Source organism: Symphodus melops (genome assembly GCF_947650265.1).
Source record: "Symphodus melops genome assembly, chromosome: 12".
Classification (NCBI taxonomy): domain Eukaryota; kingdom Metazoa; phylum Chordata; class Actinopteri; order Labriformes; family Labridae; genus Symphodus; species Symphodus melops.
Genome location: NC_136702.1, coordinates 20,866,910 through 20,891,634, shown reverse-complemented (window position 1 = coordinate 20,891,634; position 24,725 = coordinate 20,866,910). Strand labels below are relative to the sequence as shown.

The 24,725-nt window shown below is 41.0% G+C and overlaps 1 protein-coding gene across 4 annotated transcripts in view; it reads right to left on the bottom strand.

Annotated features, from left to right (window-relative positions):
• hdac4 (histone deacetylase 4) overlaps nucleotides 1-23,125 on the bottom strand; it is a 119,152-nt gene extending 96,027 nt beyond the window's left edge. Inside the window, exons 1-3 of one of the 4 annotated variants that reach the window (XM_079357305.1) lie at nucleotides 22,968-23,125; nucleotides 20,599-20,743; nucleotides 8,130-8,401 (exon numbers count right to left, since the gene is read on the bottom strand). In XM_079357305.1, the coding sequence (XP_079213431.1) occupies nucleotides 8,130-8,151 (22 nt within the window). In that variant the 5' untranslated portion in view covers nucleotides 8,152-8,401; nucleotides 20,599-20,743; nucleotides 22,968-23,125. Of the gene's footprint in view, nucleotides 1-8,129; nucleotides 8,402-9,532; nucleotides 9,616-20,598; nucleotides 20,744-22,967 lie in introns of those variants that run through there. The other 3 variants (XM_079357306.1, XM_079357307.1, XM_079357308.1) reach the window with 3 other exon arrangements.
• Nucleotides 23,126-24,725: the final 1,600 nt, after the last annotated feature.

The following is a 24,725-nucleotide window of genomic DNA, read 5'->3' as shown; positions in this document are numbered from 1 at the left end:
CATTCGCCGCTTGGGGCTGATTAGCACTGGTCTCCTGCTACTAACTGAATTTCATCAGTTATTTCGAGACCTGGTGCATAAAAAGGGGGATACAGGAGTCAGGGTCAGGGGAAAGAGAGTGTCCAATTAGGGGTCTTTGAGTGGCCTAGGAGCAAAGAGACACCTTCAAAGAGTAATTTAAAAGGTGCAGCCAACGCGCAGCATCCTTTGCTGCATGTGTCATGACACAGATGATAGATCCTGACAGAACATGGGGATACAATGAGGTCAATGTGATAAACTACCTTTTTGAACTTCATGTTTCAAATCCTGATATCAACCAAGCTTCGTGAAAATGTTCGGGGTTGTAGGAGGTTACTTTGAACCTTACATGATGTTGACTCAATCCTTCAAAAAGTAAGAAAGGTGTCACAACTTTATAATTATCACAACTTCAAAATGCATGAACAGAAATCGGCTGTGTTTTGTACGCAACTGAACCTGTGATGTAATCGTGTGTAAACAGTGATTTAAGCGCTGAACAGTTCAGTGGGAGTGCACTGCAATGTGTACGGCAACCCACTACTTCAACCTTAAAACACACAATGTTAATCTATTGCAATCCTGTGCACATGCTGTCCAAAACAATCTTCTACAATCAGTTAAACACACCCTCGTAAAATGACTTCTTCTGGTTCTAATTGAGAGGCGCACTTTAGCCTAATAAACTAGATCTGCATGAAGTAAACAAAGTCATTGTTTGCCTCCCAAAGAATTCATTGAATGATGAAAAGGTGCTTAGTGTCAGCTAATGTTGTACCTCTTAAACATATTGGTGTTAACATCTTAATAAAGTAGGTACTCCCTTGCTGATCCACTGGATGTGCTTCAACAGCATTACAAAAGACACTGTTTTATATCCCTATATATGTGGTCATTACTTCATTTACTCCTTTTAGTTAGACTGTTAAATTGAATTTAACCTTTAACGGCATTTAATTAATTACCATCCCGAACTGAAATGTTTGTCCATAAAGGACCCCAGCAGTATTCAACCTACATAAAACCAGGCTAGGAGAATCTGAGTTGGGACTCCCTAGACGAGTGTATCCTGGCATGTCTTGGTCTGGAAGAGGGTGGGGTGAGTGGTTGTAATTTGAGCCGATCTAAAAAGTGAACAACTGTCACAAACACAACATCTCCATGGGGCTTTTCATGCATTTTCAGTCCAGCACAGCACAGAGCCGAGTTTGCCGGCCTCTGTTTCAGGGCTTATCCTCGGATTAGTGCCTGGAAAAGTTCATTCTGCCCTTGGAGACCTAGGGTGCACTGAGCCCCTTCTAAAAGGGATTGTGTAACTTCTGGGAACTTTTGATTTTGTTTTCTTCATAGAAGCAGAAGGATTACCACCTTGGAGACCCACCTGACCCGCCTCACTCTTCTTCGCTGTCCCCTGTTGAACCTGTGCAGCGGTTTTCAAATACAGAAGTACTCTTGTGTCTTACTGTGCTGGGGATTGTTTGATGCACAGAGGAAAGTCGATAAGAGAGTGAACGTGACTGCTTGTATTTCACCCCGTCTCTAAGCTGAGAAGCAGATGTGGATCCTTACGGGTTAATCTTCGAGGTTTTGTACGTTCTTAATCTCCCTATCTGTTACTAGCTGGACATCTGGACTCTCTCGCTTTGCAGCATACTGTCAACAGCCAATAGCTGTATCTGTGAATGGTTTCAGCTGTTTTAAACTATCCTTAGTTTGAATCTTACTAGCAATTCCCCTTCTGCATCAACTGGAGTGATGTGCATCTCTATCAGTTCAGAGGTTAACAATCACATCAAGCAAAGAAAAAAGGATTGCCTGTCTCATACAGTGTTATAAATCATAGTGGTTATAAAGGAACCTTTCTATTCAATATATTAGCATTGTATTATCAGACAGAGTTTCAGCTGTTATCCTCTGGGAGATGATTCAGCATCTCTCTGCACACACTGAACACATTCACTTCCCCTGTTGTCCATTCAGATTTGGAATAAGAGCAAGAAAATGAACGATGTTCCAAGACTTTATGTCGTTGCTGTCACAGGTTGTATGGGGAAACTGTTACACAGAGTTTCTACAGTTGTGTTATGTGTGTGTTTTTTTTTTATCAATAAAGACAATAAAGTACATGTGATTTGTTCCTAGTTTATAGCAATATTTAGCGTCAATCTAAAGCTAAACCTTTATTTTAAAAGTTCAATGGCATCTTTTTTTTAAAATTTTCCATGCCAAAATATTTTATTACGAAAACAAATAATCAAATATTGTTCATCATTTTATTAAAAAGCCTAGAAATCAGTAAACATGTAAAAACCAAATTACGCTGCTTCAATTAAAGTGGATAAAAATGTATTGATTGAGTTAACTGGAGCTCATAGCATTTTCTGGCTCTAGATTTGATTTAACCTGAATTTTATACTGGCAGACATGTTGATATTATTAAATATCATGTTTATTTTCATGGAATAAATGTAATATCTTTTAACTCCCTTGACTTAACAGCCTCTGAGTCTTACTAACATACTGTTCCCTGCAGAGTGACAGCACATGTGGGATTAAGCCTCGAGACGACTCACTTCCCTGACTGCCAGAGGAAAAAGCATAAAGATAAGAAACACAATAAGTAAGTCTTTTTTTTTTCTTTTTTTTTTTAAATTAAAAAGCGAAAGCCACATTACCTAGGAAAGACTTAACATCAATCAAAACACCCTGGAATAATTAATAGTGAAAGTACAAACAGAAGAATGGTGAATCCTCGTGGATTTGAAACAACAGACCCAGCAGTTTGAGTACAAAAATATAATTCAATTGTGAACTTCCGTTCCTGCAGAAGCAAAGCTTTGAATGCTAAATAATAAGGCTAAATTGCACACTTGTTTCATCTGGCAATGAGATTACTTGAGTGGAATATTCTGGAGGAAAAAAAAGAAGCTGTGGAGAGGAAGACAACAATGAGGCAGTAATCTTGTTTCTCCTCAGCAACTTCCATTGTTCTGTTAAAAAAAGGGCTTCTGTTTAGTCTGTGACAACTCTCATTCCCATCCATCGTTCCATTGAGGAAGATTTTTGCAGAGCCAAGGATAAATGAGAACAATAACATTTGTGCAGCACTCAAATGCATCAAACAGAGATAGGAGAAGAGTGCTATTGTGTCCCTCTGGCTCTCTCTCTGGACAATCACTAGATAGTAGCTGTAACTGTGAGTGCAGCTGCACACATTCAGAACACCATCCCTCTCCCTCAAAACTTCCTGAATAACTAGAGCTGAACTTCATTTCTGCTTCTTAGTCTCAATGAGTTAAGACAACTTTCTAAAAGTGAAGACGTACATATCAATTAACAGCCTGAGCTTTCTCCCCGTTACGATGGCCCCTGTAAACGAGGAATCCTCGGTGTGGGCCAGCAGGGGTTAAGCTCCCTTTTTGAAGATTATTCTTCCTTTTCCATTGGCCTGGCCCAGACACTAGCCACTCTCTTTTAATCCACCACTGCAGGGCTTTTGATAGCTCCCACTGTGAGTCCTTATTACAGTTCCTGATTAAAACTGAGACAGAGTAAAAAGAAGACAGATAGGAAATGAGTGACAGAAGAGAATAAAAGGGCATGTGAGAGAATTAGAAAGTCCTATTTCAGAAGCACATTATACAGCAGCTTTGATTACCTCTAAATCTAACGCTTCAGATGACATTTGGTTACTCAATATACACTTTTACTCTGCTTGAGCGCAGGCAGAAATAAGATGCTTCAAATTTTCTCAAACGGGAAACTTGACCCAAAAACTAAAATCTGCAAAACATTTCACTCAAATCTGACGGGAGGTGGGCGCTGGTAGCCGAGCGGTTATTGGGCACCCCATCATGTACGGAGGCTTTAGTCCTCAAAGCGGACAGCTCAGGTTCAAATCCGACCTGTGGCTCCTTTCCTGCATTCCCCACTCTCTCCTCTCGCTACCAGATTTCTGACTCTATTCACTAAGCCCATCTCTAAATAAAGCCATACAAAGCCGAACCTTTAACGAGCAAAGTGTCTCAAGAAATGCTTAAAAGTCTCATAGCTGCATTCATAATTCAGCAGTAAATGGTAAATGCTTTATAATGCAGTAATATGGTTTTTATTCTCAAAGCACGAAAAACTTAATGTCAAAACAAGACATGGTCCTAAAGTTGATGACAAAACAATCAAACACAGATTGTCACATTGTCAATAAAAAAGAAACTTACATCCTACGTAATGACATACCAGCGCTTCATTGATCACAGCGGGGAAAACAATAACAACAGTCTTATTTGGCATTAGCAGCTTAACACTCCACCATCTTTTATATAGCACTTATTGTGCCGTGAGCCCTCTCACTCACAGCTCCCTTCCTCACTGATTGTGAAAAAAAATTTCTGGGATAACAATCTACACATGGCCGTGCTCGTCCCAAAAACTTGACATGAATAATTCACAACCATCTGCCGAGCATCAGCAGCCTGAATGAGAAAAAGTGAGGAGGTGCGATTCTCGTGTTTATTTTAAAAACCAAGTCCTCGTAGCGTCTCCCATTCTGTACCTCAACACTGCAGCAGTGACTGACAGAAAGAAAAAAGTAACACCCTTTAAAATGACCCTCTCTAAAAACATGCAAGTTAAAGTAAAAGGTTTCCTTTTGCCTACACTCTGCTGGGCTCTTCTGTTTGACTTTTGTTCAATGCATTTGTTGAAAGATGTGAACTCACGTGTGGATGCAGGGATAGATGGAAACACACATGCAAACAGAGCATGATCTAGATTGTATTCTTAGTTTTATTTTTACACAGAGATCCAACATGAATCCACCATGAGCAAAGCAATAAGCAGCATCCAGTAATGTAGCAATGGTTTGGAAAAATATTTTATCAGGCAGAAATATGGGGCAGAACCAGACTCATGTAGAACATCAAACTGCTGTAACTGGGTTGGGTTTGAAAGTGGACAAATGGTAAATAGACTTGAGCTAATATAGCACTTCTAGTCTTTAGACTTAAAGTGCTTTTCCACCACGTTACACCTACACACTCACACACTGAAGGCAGAGGTTGCTATGTAGAGTGACCATCAGAAGTAACTGAGAGACCATTTATACATGTCCCTCCGCTGCCGACGAAGCCGTGGGAGCAATTTGGGGTGTCTTGCCCAAGGACACATCGGACATGTTGCTGCAGGAGCTGGAGTCAACCTTCTGGTTGAGAGACAACCACCTCTACAAACTGAGCCGCTGACAGAGGGAGATGTACAGTAGAAAGAGGCAACAATCATCTGTGAGGTTTATTCTTGCCATTCCAGGAACATCAAACTCTTGGTTGTCCAAGCACTGCAAAAGGGTACTGCATGGGAAGAAATACAGGGAGCTTCACATATGCAGGACACACACAAACACACATAGCGCTGTTCTGTACTGCCGGCTACTACTTTACACATCACCATATTCACGTTGTTATGCCTCCAGTATGTTACTACCTCCGTTAGCAGATCAACAGGAGCGTCAGAACCAGCAGTGTGTGAGAGCCATGAGTCCTACTGAACACATCAGAGAAAAGTCAGTACTAATGTGCAAACATACCTGCATACTAGCAGACACAAAGAAATGGCAGACTCCCAAGAGTGTTCTTGCTTCAAGCCTGACTTTCAGCTAACAACAACTAGAACACCAAAGGTTGGGATAACTCCAACAAATAAAGTACCAACTCAGACTTGTAAACAATACCATCATCTACTAAACCCAGCATGAGTTTTCTTCATGGTCAGACTGTTCAAGCCTCAGATGGGGTTTAACAAGCTACACAAGGCCTCCTGCAGCAGACGGCCCCTCTCTGTGTTTGTGTTCCAGGCAGGGGAGTCGCTCTGCATGACGATTTATTGACGCAAGATCCCCCCTCAGCCAGGACCTGCCACCGATTACTGCCACTGGAGAAGGGGGAATGGGGGGGGTGGTCTTGTTGGGATGAGAGAGTTTGCCTGTGTGTGTGTTCTCACTCCGGCTCCAAGGCCATAAACCCAGTTCCAAAATGCCAAGTAGCATGTCAACATGCCAGCCTTTGCCACCCAAGTTTAAGTCGGACAAAAGGCCTCTTCAGTGCTCTAAAATGGTGGTTCGAGAATGGGAAATGATGATCTGTCATATGTGGAGGGGGAAAAAAGGCTTAGCAACACTGCACAGACAGGAGGGCGACAAGGGGAAAATGAACTGCTAACAGGAGGGCAAATTGAGTAGTGAAAGCTTCATTCTTAATTTCAGAGCTCCTCAAGGTGAAGGAAAGTCTGGAAGGAGAAATGTATTGGCTTGATACCAAATGTCAACAGATCTTTCCAATACTTATTTTCAGTGTTGGGAGTAATGTTTGGAACATTTGGCTTCTTTATGAATCATAAGAAATATATATATTTTTAAAAATTACATTTCTTCTTTAACTGACATCATTTAAGGTAGTAACAAAGATTTAAAGAGTTTATGGAAGATTTACAGTGCTGAAAGTGTACTGACGATTAGGGATCCACTTTTTGGCTGTTTTTTCCATTATTTCAAAGGTTTATTGGGTATTAGGTAAGGATTATTATCATAGAAGCAAAAACAAGTCAAATGACGTCGAGGAAATAATCCGGACAATGACAAGCATACCCCAGGACTGACGGCAGCTCAATTGTAATCCAATACCTTGAGGTTATTTCAGAAACTTCAAATGTTTTGGAGGAAAAAAAATGCACATGGGATCTGAGAATAGACAGAGAAATAAAATTACCCGAAAATGAGGACAAAAGGAAATACATGTTCCAATCCAAGGTTCCACTTACATAACACAATGTAGTACCAAAAAAAAGGAAAGAAGAAGAAAATAAAAGCGCTCAGGATGACCTAAAACCTCCTTTCTGACGCACACCATTTGGCAGAGACAACACCATGTCCTTACTCACAGTTCAAGAGAAAAGAAAGTGATGTCAGTAACCCAAATTGTGCCACACAGGACCACAACATTTAATCAATAGCAGTGACATCATTGGGTTTAATACGACCAAGACTAAGCTAAAGCATGATGGGTACGGGAGGAAACAATTGTCCCTTTGTCCACTGTGGTCTGCAGTTGCCAAAGAGGAAAAAGAAGATCTGCATCATGGTTGTGATTTTAGCTAAGAGGGTTGTTGAGTCCAATCAGCCACATGGGGAGCTCCCATTGGTTAAGATTAAGCAGAGCAGGGAATTAATTTTTGAGCATGCAAAAAGAAACCAACTGTGAAATAGAATTTATGACCAGAAAACAACACCACATGTGGGAAAGTTGCTTAACAGCAATTTAAAACTTGGTCTGAATTTTCTCTGGTCTCCGGGTTGATTACCTAATGTCCTTTGCCACCATATTCTGGGAGGTACAATAATCTGTTGAACAGCTATCTTAATGAAAGTAAACTTCAGTATAAGGATATAAATTAATCACTGGCCCAACCATGACATGGCGAACAAAACAACACTAATAAAACATCTTCTCCGACTCGAAACAACATTAGCAACAATGGCGTGGTGAATTTGTATCTTTTATTATTCCGCAAAAATAAAATCTACATGTTAAGATGGCAGTAACAGCTTTTATCAGACTAAACATCAGGATGGATCTCTGACATGCTAAACATTTCCAAAACGTTAACTCTTTTAATTTCACTCGCCCTTCAGAAGATGGAGGAGCTCTCGGAGAAAATGCATGAAATAAAAGTTTGGTGTTTGACTGAGGAGAAACCAATTCATCAACCACGTCATAAAAAGAACGGGGGTTCAAGCTAACTTTTTATTATATCTGCTGACAATAAACTTATCGTGTGTTAACTAAGCTTGGATGATAATTCAAAAAAGAAGCATGCAAACTTGAAACTAAACAGGTCCTTTTTTGCATTGATCCATATATGACAGGATTGTGCAGAATAGTGTGGATAAATAAAGCCGATCAAAGAAATTCATAATAAATAGTATCATTGTCCTTTTGTAAAATCAAGCAAAGGCATAAAAATAATGATATCACTTTTTACCGCAACAATTTCAAAGCAACTATAACTTGTGGAAAGAGTCTTGTTTTTGAATACTTCATGCCTTTTTTCCATCTTACCTGTTTGTGTGTGAGAGCTCATTGTTGTGGTTCTTGTTGCCGGGCAGATTTGATGAGGGCGAAGAGGTGAGCAGTGAGCGTGTCAGCGCCCCTCCTTGGCGGCAGGAGACGCCACCATGTGCTTTCCAGCCAAGTCTCTGCTGCCAGGTGGAAGCGTCAGGCCGAGGAGGGACAGAGGTGGAGCTGTTTCTTAAGGCTTCATCACTCTGAGCCACAGGTGGAAACCTCAGCGGCGTGTTGCGGCAGGATTTTCTTCAAATAAAACAGTGGGGCTGTGAGAGGGTGAGGCAGAAAAAAAAAAAGTTCCATTTAGAGGGTCATACTGCACACTGATAATCAGATATTTAACCTCTATATTTAAAGACATAAAACATAAAATAAATTATTTTTACTCAGTGTTCATTATGGGATGCTAGTGCACAGAAACGCCCGTTTTCACCTGAGGCAAGGGAGGAACAATACTAAACTCAGTCACACTTTAGGCGTGATTGGTTCACAAAACTTGTACCTGAGTGCAGATACTGGTTAAAGTTTTTACATGTTTACAGGTGCTACAGATGGCAGATTTTCTTTGTTTCTTTTTTAGAGCACAAGTCCTCTCTCAGGACAAATCTTAAAAAGTGTATCTGGAGAAAATTACCTACCCTGCCTTTAAATGAATACTCGTCCCATCGGTTTTCCAGACTATTAGAGCATGGTTTCATTTCACTGTAATGTTGTTTTACAGTAGTGTAGTAACTTGTACTATCATGCATCATATCGTTTGACATTAATATTATGGGTTGCAAACAACGTCAACTTTAAAAAGGGGCCGTCGCTATAAACAGGGCTTTCAGCTTGCTTGGGTGCATTTGCATCTTTTAGTTCTTGGTATTTTCCCTTTTACAAAAAAAAGTTAAATGAAACGACTTGCTGCCTAAGCTAAGTGTTTAATGTGAAGGCTCAGCTGTCAGCTTGAGTGTGGCTGCCAAGGTGAGGCTCCCAGTCACAGCCAAAGTCATCAATTGAGAAAACCTGAAATTAAGTTACAAGAAAACATGTCAGGTTGTGCTGTGCTTCGACTGTGGATTCATTATAGCTGCCACAGGCAAATTTCTTTTCAGGCATGGTAGAGAGGACCTCAAGACATTTGGAAAAACAGACAGAGCAGTGCTGAAAGGGATCGTAGCTTGAATCAGTGATAAGAAATTTCCGGCAGTTTCCCAATATTTTACAAAATATCCTATCTGTAAAATATTTTGCAAGGTTTGTTTGCAAGGTTTCAGGTTTAACAGTCCCATATCATGCCCTTTTTTGAGTTCATCTAATTTATGTGCCGACTAAAGTACATTCACGATCGCTGATGTTCGAAAAAAAGTGTCTGTTTTCATGTGCTGCCGCTCCATGCAGTGTCTCTCATCTACCTGTGTGTGCAACGCTCTGAATCTCCCACGATCAGGGTCAGCACGTGGGCCGAGTCTGATCTGCTTGGCCGTGCCTGTTCAGCTCTGTTGTAATTGGTCAGTCGCTCAGCACAGATGTTGCACAGGCTTGGAGCACAAGCTCGGTCCTGCTACAACAAGCCAATGGGCTTGGATCAGTAATATCACACAGGCAAGATGTAACACTGACAAATTTCATTCAGGGGGGGCTAGGGACCGAGCATAACAGGCAGCTCGTGCGACAGCTAACATCAAGATGCGTTTCCATGGACTTTGAATTTGTGCACATAGATGTTCCTAATCATGCTCAAGACACCTGGAAAACACACTAAAGAGCAGATAAAAGCAGAAATGTGGGACCTTTAAGGGATAATCTTTAAGTTGACAGTTTTAATAGTGCGATCGTCAGCTGTTAAACAATGTGCATGTTTTTACTTGATATCGGACTTAAAGATACACAAGTCTAGAAATAAATCAGAATCACTATTGGGATGGAACGCACAGTATGTTATCAGAACCTCTCTATCATAGAGCAGAAGCGAAAGAAATGACTCTTTTTATTGAAGGGATAGAACAGTGGCTAGTGGGGAAGGGAGGCACAGGTCAGACTTGAACCTAGAGGCTCGCTTCGAAGACTTATAGCCTCTTTACATGGTGCATGCGTCCTACGCACTTGGCAAACAGCAGCCCTTGTAAAGCTCTTTGTTGATGCTGGAAAACAATCATTAGAAAAGTACATTTGCTGGTTAAAATTGTGGTTAAGAAAAAAGCAGTTATCATGCAACAGTGCTCCCACAAAGTAAGGTTTGTCTCACATTTCTGTTTGTTATTGTTATTGAATGAATATGGTTTCACTTGAAGCATCTGGATTAAGTCAAATCACAGCATGTTTACATAATGGAAATGCCACAGCTAACAGTGCAAGCCTCCATCAGAATCGTAACCACACCCAGTCAGGCAAAGATTGTCAATGTGGTCTGAATCAAAACACAGAAAAACATTGATTCAAAGCTTCAAATAACACCGGTCCATCTCTCCTTCCACAGCTTGAACGGTTACCTGTTGCAGTTCATGTGTTAATGAAAGGCTCCTCTCTGTAGCAGGGCCTGTAGTGAAATACAAACAGGGACTTCCTGGAGGCTTAAGACTGACATCAGAGTCCATAACAGACGAGACAGAAGAAGAAAATGTTTCATAGTGTCTGGTGTGTTATGCAATCAAAACTGCGAGGAGAATGTAAACACACATGCAGGGAAGCCTCTGGCAATTCAACCCTAACCAACAGAAGTTCAAATTCACCTCTGTCACAGGACAGGTGTCAACAGACCTGAACACAATGATGAGAGCTGCAATCAATCATTAGAAAATACCACAGAGGCCGCCACAACAAAGTGAGTATGTGCTGCCTTCAAGTCTCAACCTAAAAACAAATACACACAAAACACGTTCTCTTTGTTGTTGCGCTTACATTTAAAGCTACTGAAGCGAATTACTGTCAAATGAATGAGTTCAAGGGAAAGAAGGTGCAAGCATTGCATGGCCAAAGAAAATCTGATGGAAACACGTTGCTGCCAGTATTCTGCAGGGTTTTACTTCACTTATCAGAAATGATCGTAGTTCAAAAACAAATCCCATGAGTAAATGTGGTTAAGCTCATTCCTTTTCCCGGTCCGTGTAGAAATAAGGAATGTTAAGATATCTGAAGTTTTGTTTTTAATCCACCAAAGAATTTGCTTCAGTTTTGCTGTCAAACTGTGACGTGAAAGTATAGTTGCGAGTTAGGATGACTACTGGCCGATACCTTGCTCTTCAGACAAGAGTACTTTTACAAGATTTATTTTTTTTTAATAAATGGTGGAAACATTTTTCATTTGAATACCATTACAGTCGCTCCTAGCAACACATTGACTGGGGTTGTTATGGTCACTCTCTTATTCAATGATTTTGTGAAGCTTTTCTATTGGTCAGTGCAGTCCTCACACTTTTTTTTTTCTTTCATCCTGCCCTTGAACATTCATTTGTCCATTAAGTCTGTGTGTGCAAAAAGAAAAATTCATATTACCCCAGACCAATTCATCATCATCTACTTTAAAGTCATTAAAAGACTGTAAAAAGTAGCACAGCAGAGTGCCAACATTTAAATTTAAAGGCTTATTTCTTTGAGCCAAGAGAATGTTTCTAAAATCCTAGTTTAAATAATCAAATACTTTTACCCAGGTTCTATTGAGGATCGGGACCTCAGTAGAACCTCAATAGAACCTCAGAGGATCTCAGTGTGTGTCGACTGGAGGGCAGCGGAGCTGTTCACAGGTCCAGATGACTTTTTTTGTTGAAGGGGTCGTCTGTCACCCAAGAATTCCGACTGTGCTTTTACAGCTTGTCACACTATGTCAGCAATGACCACAGGCATTTAGCCCTCTCACTTTCTCCCTTTGCCACACACACACACATACAAACACACGAAACAGGCCAAGTGAAGTCTGCCCTTTGTCTGACACCGTCAACCTGTATTTTGGTTCCAGTCAGAAGTCAGCCATGCTTGTGCAGCTTTTTATTGTCCTTTCAATATGATCAATATTTCCTGCAATTTAAACTTCTCATCGGGGACCTTATGAACATAAATCTTTTTAAAACACTGCAGGTACAAGTGTCTTCAGAACATTAAAATGATACCTGCATCTCTTCATTCCTCACATGTAATTCCCTGCCAGTCAAGATTGGATGAGATTTATTGTTCTCGTGCAGCAAAGTTAGAAGCTGGAGACGTTGCTCGCCACTCGACAGGAAAACAACTCTCAGGACCCCTTAATGGACTTCATTTCCCAAGCACTCCAAGCGCTGCCGGGAGTAATCACGACAGCATAAAAATAACATGTGGTCGGGCAGCGAGCAGTAAACAACAATTAAGAGACCCCTTGCATAGCTCATAAAATGAATCATTGAAAATGCACTTGTGCCATGGAGACAGCTTCAGCCTCTCAGCCCTAATTGTCTATGAATTATTCAGCTAGAGAGTGGGATTACTCTACGCCAGTATGCTGCTGACTGACATGTTCCTGATTTTCTTTGTTGACAGCAGAAATAGTTGAGTATTTACCGTGAGCAATAATAGCACAGAGGGAAAATCCCTGAAGGAAAATGAGTGTGTCTCCTTGCTTGCAGGCAGAGGCAGAATACTGTGATGGGCCTCGACTCTTATTGGTTCAACTGAGGGCATCCTCATTTAAATGTATGGAGGTTTAAACTCAGTGTGACACAGGTGACATGATAAGGGTAAAAGAAAGTGAGTGAGAGAAGCAGGCTACAAGGGAGTGAGTGAGCGCAAGAGCTCTGTGTAGCGTGAAATAACCTGCAGTAACTTGATGCTGTGCTGCTTGTTCATGTTTGTCAGTGAACAAGGCCGGTTGTGACCGCAGGACATCACATCAATCAGATGTGGGCTGAACGGGGACAAGTCGACGAGCACAGGCATTGAATGGGACGGGGGGGGATGTATGTTCTTGTCACAGAGCTGTGGGTACGCTTCAGCCTTTTCCCAATTTTTTCTCCCCCTAATTCATTTTCTCATCTCCTTCCCTTGGTCCCTCCCTGCTGAGGTGTCATCAAAAGAGGGAAAGAAAGGACACGAGAGCCCCTTTTACACATTCTTGATCATTTCAGGACATCCAGAAGCTGACATTCCCAGAATTGGCTTTCGCAAATGCACCTGACGAACGGGTGGGAGATGTCAGTGATATGATTGTCAGTCACATTCTCATAACTCAAAATACGCAAAAGTTTGGTTAAGTTGAGGTGGGTACCTCAGAACAGACCTCCACTCTCAGGTCGGTTCTGGCAGCCTGCAATGCAAGTGGCCTGAGAGGTGAGGTCTGCAGCCGCACTTTCTTTCATCTGTACAGCAGGCAGGAGAAAAAGGAGGAGTCTTAATGATGTCTATAATGGTCAGGAGTGTATTAACAACACTTGCATTTTTCCAATAGATATGTAGTAGTAAAACAAATGAGAGCATCAAGCAGAGATGCTCAGCTCAACATGGAGGACAACATCACCCCACCCTCTTGATCGCAGAAATATGATCACCTGCTGTGTTCACACATCGACTCATCCAGACTTCTTGCTTCAGTCTTTTTACAAAAAGTCTGGCAGGTGAAAAGTCCACACGAATAGATTTGGCAGTTTGTGTGCATAAACCAAATCAGACAATGTCTGAAACACTTCAGAGTGCAGTGCATGTGTGAAAGACGACGAAATAAGACGACGGCGCTTCACACGTCTGTTATTTTAATGTGTCAATTAAATATATGTGTCGCAAACCTGCATTATCAGTCATTATACTGCTGTATCTTATGATTTCTTTATGATGAGCAAAACAGTAGTCATAAACAAATTTTGTGTGTTTGGTTTTTATAGTCCAGCTCAGTCAGTAGTCAAATCCTCCTCTTTTTACATAACTCGCTCTGCATTTTGAGAATGACGATATCCTTTTATATGGATTAATGACACTGATTTAGGGATCACAGGCAGGAGGAAGAACTCGAGAGAGAAGACGAGGACGAGTATGGCTGTGTGACGCAGCATGCTCCACCTGTAAGCCCTCACTGTTAGTCTCTTAAGAAAGATATCTACTGTCATGATTTCCCTCACTGCAGGCAGGGATGATGTCAGAGCCAATGTGCCAAAACATCCGCATGCACATGCACTTAAAACATAAGACGAGTATACTGTAGAACTCAATATTTCAAAGTAACGTTGAGCTGGACCCAAAATGATACTACTGTGCTTGACACTTGTCGCTTCATTAAAGTTGTGCACAGATGCTAATGTAGTAGTTAACACATGAGATCGAGGATACAGTCGAACATGCAGGCTTGTTTCATCATTTAAAACCTGTCAGTTTTCGTTTAGCTTTGGACCAGCCTGTTTAGACAGCTGTTCAGTTCAATATCAATAAAGCTCTGGAGATGTGTTCAATGGAAAATGGCTTCAAGTACACACAAACAAATATTCCTTAAATAGCCCCTTGTCTGAATCATCTGTAGAAGTAACTGGCATTATCAACCAGTCTAAATGTATTACTTGATTTGAGTCCTGATTCAGCCAGATTAAAGCAAACATGTCACATGACTTTTTCCCAGTGAAGACTGTAACTTGAATACACCTAGGAGACTGTTGGCCATCTGTCCCATCAGTGAGCGATAGTCGCCTTGGTTTTTGTGGTGTGTCCAGTTCCACATGTTGAATGGGCATGGGGAGCTATTGCATCTCACGCATACAGAACGTACGCTGTGGTTGGCTGTCTGCAGTAGTTTGTGCCGTGTGCTCTAGTGCAACTTTTTGGCCAAGACTCAAGGTGCTGTACATCGACGCCACAGGCGTCACCACGATTTCTTTGCGGTCTGCTTGGACTGTCAGGGCCTTGAGGGCAGCACTGATAAGGGCTTTGCACACAAGTTTTTTTCTGAAGCATAACTTACAATGTTTAATGATTAAAGTCCTTAATCTGTTTACATTTGACTTAAATCTACATCCTTACTTTCACAGGTTGGCATTGAAATATAAAGAGTGTTTCACAAGGCCATGCAGGGAAACACTCTGCAACTCTGATTAACTCTACAACTTTTTCTTTGTAAAGTGCTGTGTTCACTGCTCCTCAAGACTGAAGTAGATTAAAAGAGCTCAGCGTGATACACATTTACATTCCGTTTATGTTAAGAGACAAACACTTTTGTGTTACCCTGGCAACAGAAGGCTATTTATTCATGGACAAATAAAAGGCAGGAAGGAGCGTCTTTCCATGTGGGATACCAGGTCCTGTGAATGACAAAAGCAACTCAACTTCCCTTTCCCCCCTACTCACATTCTTTTAATGTCACTGTCTCTCTTTACCCACGTACTGTTTTCAGTCTTCAGCTATAATACACATTATCCACTTCACAATTTCATAACCGTTCATACTGTCCTAAAATGATTTTTTGTTTCTCAGTGAGAGCCTGTGACAAAGATTAGATTAGACTAGCAAGAATCTATTATTTATGGAGGAAGCACTGACTCTTTGTGTTCCAGAAATGTTATAGTTTAACACATTTGGGTCACAAAACCTTAGCATGTAATACTAACAGTGCTCTATTTTTGCTATGGTACTTAAGCGGAAGTCATCAAGGAAATGTTGATTGGAATCCTACTGGTCGGGGAAGACGTTAACAAACCCCTTCCAGCTTCTTATAACGGTGATCGAGGAAAAGGTTGCCAGTGGATTCGTGTGTGATGTACCCAACACCCTTTCCAATCCGATGGGATTAGTTTACATGCCGAGCCTTGACGATCCAAGGGACATGAAATACACCTTTGAGGTGATTCGCCGCCTGTTCATGGGAATATTGTTGGAGAATAAATTGCTCAGATAAAGGCCGGTTCACACGGCAGGATTTTAAAATTGTCGGCCGATTTCCCAAACTGTAGAGACCACACACATGGCGATAAATAATCGGAGGTTTTACAGTTTCGGTCGTACAGTGTGTGGTGTGCGGCCACACGGCAACATCAACACACCACACACGAACCGATTTCACTCGCGAACGTCCCCCGATCAGACGGGAAATCTCGCAAAACCTCTCGAGATTAAACGTGTTTCCAGAGTCAACAAACGGACGAAGAGGATGTAATAGGGATCGTTTTACTGTGTTTTTAACTGAAAAACAAAAAACGTGTTAAAAACGTTTTAAAAAGAGGCGTCGGTCAAAGGAGCGGAGACTACGGGAGCATGAGCTGTACTTGCTACATGTTGACATGGAGGTGAGTAGTTGTTTTGCTCCCGGTATTTTCGCTACTACGTCACCTCGCTTTCTGATTGGCTACGCGTCACATTCAACAGGCTCATGCTCGTTTTCCCCTCGGGGGACACCACACATGATGAGAGATCGGGCCAAAACAATCCAACATGTTGAATATCCCCAATTTGAGATCGGAGCGGTCCCGACGTTCTTCCGACCAGACGAGAGCAGTCTGAACACACCACACACGGCAGGATGATCTTATAAGATTATTTTATGATGATCGGGGCGTCCTTAAGATTATCGGAAGGGGAGAATCTGGGCTAAAATCGGCGTAATTATCCTGCCGTGTGAACCAGGCTTAAGAGGGAGCTCCTGTAATGTTCTTTTTTTTTCTTTTTTTTTTAACTAGTCTGTTGCACTAGGTGTTAAGAGCAAAGAAAAAAGTCTGGCCCTTCGATGTGTCGCACCAGGTTATTTGATGTTGTCAGGCTGATTTCTGTTGCAATACTTGTACAGCAATAGACGGGGTGGACATTTGATTAATGTCTGTTTTTAAATTTCTGATTCTTTTGTTCTGTTTTAAGGACGTGTGTCTGTAATGACACAAATTTCTCTCTTCATGTTGTTGACCAACCATGGACATAATGTCTGAAGAATGTCATGCTGTCTGACATACAAGCAGGTGTCTCGGTTAGACTCTTCTCTGTGTTCGACTGCAGCTAGCCTGAACACTTACTCTCTAGTGGACTCAACAAGTCAGTTAGTTACTTTTCATGTGAAACACTGTAATTTCAGCTCATGAGCTGTAACAAGAGTAACAATTTATCTGACCATGAAGCTGTTTCTGTCTTCGGCACAAGTAACATTTGACCTGTCAACATTGCAGGGACACTTTTTTTATTTTAAAGCCAAACTGATCACTCATCGGGGTATAGTTGAAAACTTCTGGAGGATTAAATAAAATCATATTTTTCTAGTGAGAGACATTTAAAAAAACAACCAGCGCCAGCATTTTATATCTTTTTAGAAAACTTCCCTTGCCAAGGGGCAATTGAGGCCAGTGATCTGAAATGATGAAATGGTAAGTGTGGGGTAGGGAGGCAGGACAGTTTGCACAATCCTGCTGGTTGAGTGTGCCTGTGCACCACAGGGTCCTGTCACCAAGCTCGTACACAACACAGCAGTGCCATTAATAGACTCAATTAGGGACCATTAGCGTGACATCCACAACATGTCCACAAACAAGGATGTCTTTCCCAATTGCTAACTCTTTCAACACTTGCTCACTGAGCTCTGGGACCTCGGATGGGTTCAAAGTCAGGACAAGGTCCGGCAAATCACAAAGGAGCTAAAACGGGTTTATTCTTGGAGTTGTGAATTATGAGGGGTGAATCTGGGAGAATGATTCGCAGTCATGAACTCATTGGGCGACCACAAGGATCAACACAAGGATTCATCAAGCCTCAAATCACATCAGTTGAGGCTGAGAGCCTCTGTATAGCTGCCCATTAAATGCTCTGTGCACTGCTTTGAATCTTCCTCTTGTCTACTTTTACTGTGTCTCTGTTCCCTGGCCAATAACCAGCTTCCTGTCTGTTATTAAGTTGCACAACGGTAAACCTAATGAGAATGAATAATGATTTATCTCAATGGCCATTCTGTTCTAAGTTTCCTTAATCCAAAAATAAAAATAACGAGACTCAAACAGGCAATGGCCCATGTCTAAATATTTGGTTGATTTAAATGATTCACATTTGGCAATGAAACAGATTCCCCAAAGTTTTATTCAAACTGTATCTGTGGACCCTCAAACATCGCGTGTAATAACGAGGCAATCAAATGAACCTGGACTGAGAACAAGGATGCAATAATATGCTGATCACACTGTGTTGAAGTGAAGACCCTGCCAAGAAGCGTACACGTTTGTGCTGTGTCTATGTGTTAAAGCATCCCATCACCTTATTTGTCCCTGAGCACAACAGTGCCGTTAATAGACCCCATTAGTACCCACTAGCGTGACAACGTCCAAAGATGTCCACAAACAAGCACGGTCTCCCAATGCCAGCTTGTGCTGAATGATGGCATAAAGCTGGAAAGTCAGACTTGGACTTTACACAGCACAATGCAACTGAGCTAAATGAGCTTATTAATGATAATTTGATGTTTCTAAAGGGAGACCCTTTTCACTCTTTCACGTCTCATGAATCTGCTTTTCCTGGCTGCTTGTGCCCCGGCTGCTGAGACAGCAGCAGCCTGTTTGCAGCAGAGAGCTTCGATTCCTGCATCAGCTTCAATTCCTGCATCAGCCTTTTACCACCATTTTTGGATCTAAAAAGCTTTCTTCCAGCCTGTTAGCATAGCTTCCAAGCAATATTGCGAATTAAAAGTTTTGGAATTCCCGCTTGTTGATCTGTGACAGGTCTGTAGCTGCAATGGTCAAAAACAGGAGGAACCACTGATGTAGATTCATCCCTGCTCACCCAAACAGCCTCTGATGATGCAAAATGACGATTTTTGCATCATTGGATGCTTTTCAGTCAAAGACATGGAGCTTTCTCATCTCAAGACAAAATGAGGGCCAGATGCACGACCACTCAAAAATACTGCAGGTTATAAATAAATACAGGTTTCTAATGATACAAAGCTTAATGCAAATGGGTGAAGTATCCCTTGAATATTTTCACAAGTTTGTGACAGTGTGAAAACAGCTTTAGTAGTTTAATAATAGGTTGGACCTTCACACACATTTTGCTGGTGGGACAGTGGTTAGTGCACATGCCCCATGTGCAGAGGCTATGCTCCTCCTGGCAGGCGGCCCAACACGTTCACATTCATGGCAGAGATAACAAAGCCAGCAATGGTTTAATTAGCCATCTAGGTACTGCTGCTTAGTGTCATAATACATTTCTGCTAATGCAGCCAGTAAAAAAGTGTGTCAGTGTGTGTGCCATCCAAAGTTATATATGATAGTAAAAAGTGTATCTTAAAAAAATAAATGCACAATAAATATCAGGCTACATTGGCATCTAACATGAAAAGCAAAGATTGAGAGCTAAAATTAAATGAGGCGTCGCACAAGAGAATTTAAATTGCTCAATCATAATAAGTGGTACTCTTACTGTGTGACTCTAAAATGCTGCAATGCAGCAACAAGAAAAAAAACAAGAAAAACTTTAGTGCCACAAAGTGCAAGCAAACCGTAATGCAAGGTTGTTCCTTTAATACACTGCAGGTGTTTTTAAAAGAGGTAATAGGCTTTGAATGCTTGCATATTTACTGAATTCAATAATAACATGACCTTACTGTATCATCAGTTATGGAGAAAACAGGCTATGTTTCCGACACTGCAGCAGCCAGTATGTCCTCCTTATGAGTTTAGATTCCCGTCCTGAGTGGTCTAGATTTGTTTTGACTAGAGAATGGAGGGCGGTTTTAAGGTACCCCCACATCACGGTTTTGGACACCCCTTGTCAAGTAGCACCGCAAACCAGGTGTTGCAGCAATGGAAGCGGGCAAGCTGGTTCAGATAATAAATGATTGCAACCACATGTTTTTAATACGCTGATGACGGATGCACATTTCAGTCATTTTCCTGAACCCACAGTTGAACACATTAATGATCAATTATCAATAAATCATAATAATTAAGGAGCTACAAAATGCATATTTTTCCACGTTTCTGTTTTATCTAAACCATTGTCACAGCACAATAGTTAATTGAAACATTAATTTGTTAAATACAAACAGTTTGAACTAATAAAATAACAAGTCTCTTGCTGGAAAAACTGCTATTTTAAATGTACGACTCACTAAATTTAACAGCGCTGCTCGCAAAACAATTGGGTGCTATTGCCATTTCCAGACGGCTGACTAAATGAAACTCCTTTAAAACATCAGCATAAAGTTCTGTATGAAAGTACATTTCAGTTCGGTATGGACCTCAGTTTTCAAGCTTTGGTACGGTACATTTTCGGTACAACAGTGGACACAAATGCTTTTTTATCAACATTTATTTAGATTTTTTTTTTCTCTCAAGTGCAGCATCAACAGGTTTCTATTTAAATAACATTTTAAATTAAAAAAAACTGCAATAACTGTATCATGCTGAAACCTTCAACCAAAAGAATCTCAAAAAAGGGCCGTTTAAATGCCAAAGCGAGTTGAGTTTGCCTGGTTACTCCTTTCTCCTAGTTCCAGTTATGTTAAGTTTTACCAGCAGTGTAGCCGATGACCGTTGAACAATGTCGGCACACTGCTCGTGTCTTGTCAACTCGCCTTTGTCCACTGTTGTTCTTAAATGGGAAACCAAAATATTTCCACATGGAGACCTCAAAGATAGCGGGGGTCCTCCAGCTCTAGCTGCTGACTTGTTGTGGCTGCCATTCCTCGGGCAGTTTGTTGTGTGCTTCCGCTTTGCGGTCTGTGTGGTAAGACAGATTGAGGCATTTTTGTTCCGTGTATACTCGGGATGGTCCACGTGCAGAACGGCCTGAAGGCCCTGTACTGAAACGGTCCGGTCCGGTGACGTGTACTGTTACACCACTACTAAACACTGAAGCTTCTGTGTCAGTGACATGCCAACCCACGTGCACATCGACCCTGGGAGGAGGGGGGCAGGGGCGAAACAGCACTGCAGTACCAAAATGAAATGCTAGGTGTCAGAGTTACATATTGCTTCTTTAATGGATCTCTGATAGCCAAATGCATTTTGTTAACCGTCATTCAAACTTTATAACGTAAAATATAAATATCAGTGGTTACAGTCTGTTGCTAAACACTGGAGGGGTGGTGCTTCTTTTGATGGACATGATCATTTTTTGTCAGCCTAAAAGACCAGAATAAAAGTGCAGCTGCAACATTGTGCATATTCCACTAATAGCATTTCCATACGTCAGAAAACAGAGACTGATCTACAACATATTCATGTCAAAAGAACTCCAGGAATGAACATTACAAAGCACAGAGTATTGAAGGAACAATGAGACACACATCAATAATACTGCTAAAATGCCAAGTTGAAAAGAAGACTACATAAGACATAACGTCAACTAAGACACCGTGCTTCTGCTCCAATCAGAGGACGGCTTTTAGAACGGCTTTTTTTTTTTAAGAGGAGAACTCTGAGCCAATTCTTCTTTTTTTTAGAGGTCTGCAATGACCTTGTTCCTGTGGGGCCTGAAGTTTACGAGCGTGCAGCAGCAGCAGTCCTGCAGAGCTTGTATTGCTGAAGAAATAGTTTCCGCTATTGAAGGTTTAAAGGAGTCTGAGCAGAGCAGAGTCCCTCAACTACAGCTCTAGAGTTAGATGATTTTTCAACAGTTAAGGGAAACTCTAATGGCAATAGTGGGAGATATTGTTATTGGTTTGCACCACTTGCAGTGTTTTAGTACAGCAACTAAAGTTACCCCAAAGTTATAACCTGTAAGATGTTTCCAATCAAGCACAAATGGGTTTAAACAACTTTGGACTTGTCAAATATGGACAATATATCGGCAATTATTTTTATTATGTTAGTCGCAAGAGCATGATTTCACTTTTTCTGTGTTTCAAGATAGTATGCTAACTGGAATCTACAAATTAACAGAGTCAATGTTTAATCAGTAGCCTATATCTCATTTTGTTGGGCAAAACTGTTTTTCCCCCCTCTCTCTTCATTAAGATTTAGGAGTTTCACAAATGCAAAACTGGCTTTTAAAAACCTTAAAATGGGGAGTACAGGACACCCTTTTGGGCTATAGTCTATAACAAGAAGTTCTGCGAAAAAGTCTCGTGGAGTATAAGGGTCCCTCACCCTACTCTCTCCTGTGTACAAACCGGGAACTTGCTTCAGCCTCGCCTTGCTGCTGCTGCTGCTGCTCTCTTGTGTTTACACTTTTTGAAGACAGAAGTTTACACCCAAAGCTGTGGCAGCGGCGGTTCAACCTCAACACAAACCTCCATAGGCTACAACTGCACACACACACACACACACACACACACACACACACACACACACACACACACGTGAACCCAACAACGTTCCCATGTCTTTTAAAGAGATGTGTGTATCGCTTACGTTGGACAACTTTCACTGCACAGTTCCTCTTAACGTGTGACGTCAGTTACTAGGAAACAAACATCGGTTACTGAGCGACGAATTTCCCCACAACATCTGGTAACTCTTTACACCGACCTCACACTGTAAAGGGAAAATACACGACTACTGACTGTACGTCGCTGTGCAGCTGTGCACTCATATCAGGAAAGTGTAAAGTTTTGAAGAAATAAAAGTCTCCCCCCCGTCTGTCTGTCCACATGACAGTCCGTGTCAGCCAGGTTGCAAACATGAGCGAACAATGAGAATGAAAGTCCAACTTCAACGAGCAGCTGTAGGTTAACAGCACAACAGTGCTGACAGTCTTTGAACTCCTCTCCAAACTTAACAACAATAAGCAACAATGTTGTGCAACACTTAACAGCCTTGTTTAAACAGATTAAAGCGAAACAAACTCGAAGCAAAAGTCAAGTGTTGTAGTGTGGTCACTGAGTTTGACTTCGAGGAAACCAACACAGAGACCTGCTTCAAAGTAAATAAACATATATGTGTATATTGTGGGGTTTTCTGCACGTTCAAACCAGAGGAGAAATGTTTTGAAAAGTATTACCTGAATTAAGCTCCCAAACAGCTGGCTTTCTCACAGTCTCCTCGCGCATCCACGGTGTAGGGTTTTAGGACCCGTCGGTACAGTAGAAATCATTCAGCCTACAGCTTCGCCACACTGAATGAATCACGTGTCAGGCGACCTCCTGTGTTTCCACGGGAGGCGGGGTCCGCCTGCAGGACGCGCTGACTGACAGCTGAGGCTGAAATCAGATCATGTCAGTGAGAGTGGATGTGTGGAGAAAAAAAAAAGCCCATCTCTCCCATTCTGGTTTCCATGTCGTTTCTGCAGACAATAAGTCACACATGCTATCTCATGCTGTTTGTGTCCTCTACCCAAAGAACGCTTTAAAGATTTAGCAGGCAAATATAGGATACAATAGCAGAATCGGAAATAAATCCTGGGGGAAATTCGTTTGCTAAACACCAGTAGGAACATTATGCATTTAGAATATAAAATAAAATACATAAATAAATAATAATAGAATAAGCAAGTAAAACAAATAATAATAATAAGCTATGTACAAGTGCAGGTAATTGAGGATATAAACAATGTTTACAAATATACACTGACACACAGTGTATAAATGACTTTGGTTATTAGGTTACTTCTGAGGCCACAGACAAAAATGACCTGGCATTCTGTGGTGCATCGTTTTGAACTGACTATGTAAAAAAAAAAAAGGACATAACAGTCTACACTGAGCCTTAGAAATGTGTCAGTTGTCATGTTTATGGATCATGAATTCCTGCCTTACTGCTTATTTGTTTCCCCTGATGCATGTAAGAACTATATTAAACATATACTAAGGATACTAAAACGTTTTCCCAATAAGTTAAAAGGGAAATAAAGAAGTGCTTGTGATACTATATTCATGTTCCAATAGAATATCATCATCATTTCACTGGAGCTGGAACCCCAAAACAATGTTTTAAATACCTTCAAAATCTTCAACTGTATTTTTTTCCTCTTCATGAAATACAAATCTCTGCTAAAAAGTGTCTGTCTTTTCACAACTATGTTCGAACAGATTTAAGTGACAGTTTGGTCTCTCCGGCAACAGAATGAAACGTTTGCGTCATAATAATCAGACCATAATCATAAGAAGCTGTGCCAGAAATTAAAATTTCTCATTAGTCACATGTGGTAGGCTAATTTCAAACTAGAGTCATAGTTTTTGACAACTAAATGTCTCCTCCATGCCAATAGTTGCTGCATTGCAACATCCCTGCAGAGTGATTAATGCTTTCAGTAGATCAAAGTCAATCAAAGTAAAATCCCAAAATAGCGTGACTAAACATAATGAATCATTCAGACACTGAATTAATGTGACAACAACACGAAGAGTGTGCTAAGTCAGCAACAACGTTTATTGGTATATATAGATACCTGACAAGAGGTTTTCTTCATTTCAACAAAGAATAAATATAAACTGAAACCTCAATAAGAAGCAGATGTTTCTCCATTCTGATTGGTGCCCATAAGAAGTAAAAAAAAAGATTGAAAAAAAGAAAAAAATCATTTTCTGAAACTGACAGTCAATAAAGAAATATATTTGATCAAACTGTTATTACTCCCACTAACAAAGGAATTCAATATAACATGAATCAAAGAATTAAGTGGATCAATCAATGGTCATTATCAAACTTTGCATGTATACTTGAATAAGGGCCTTTGTGTATTCAGTCCCCTCATGTAACGTGTAATTGAAACTCTCTGCTCCAAGCGCTATTTCATCTCAAATCTGCAAAGTTCAATACA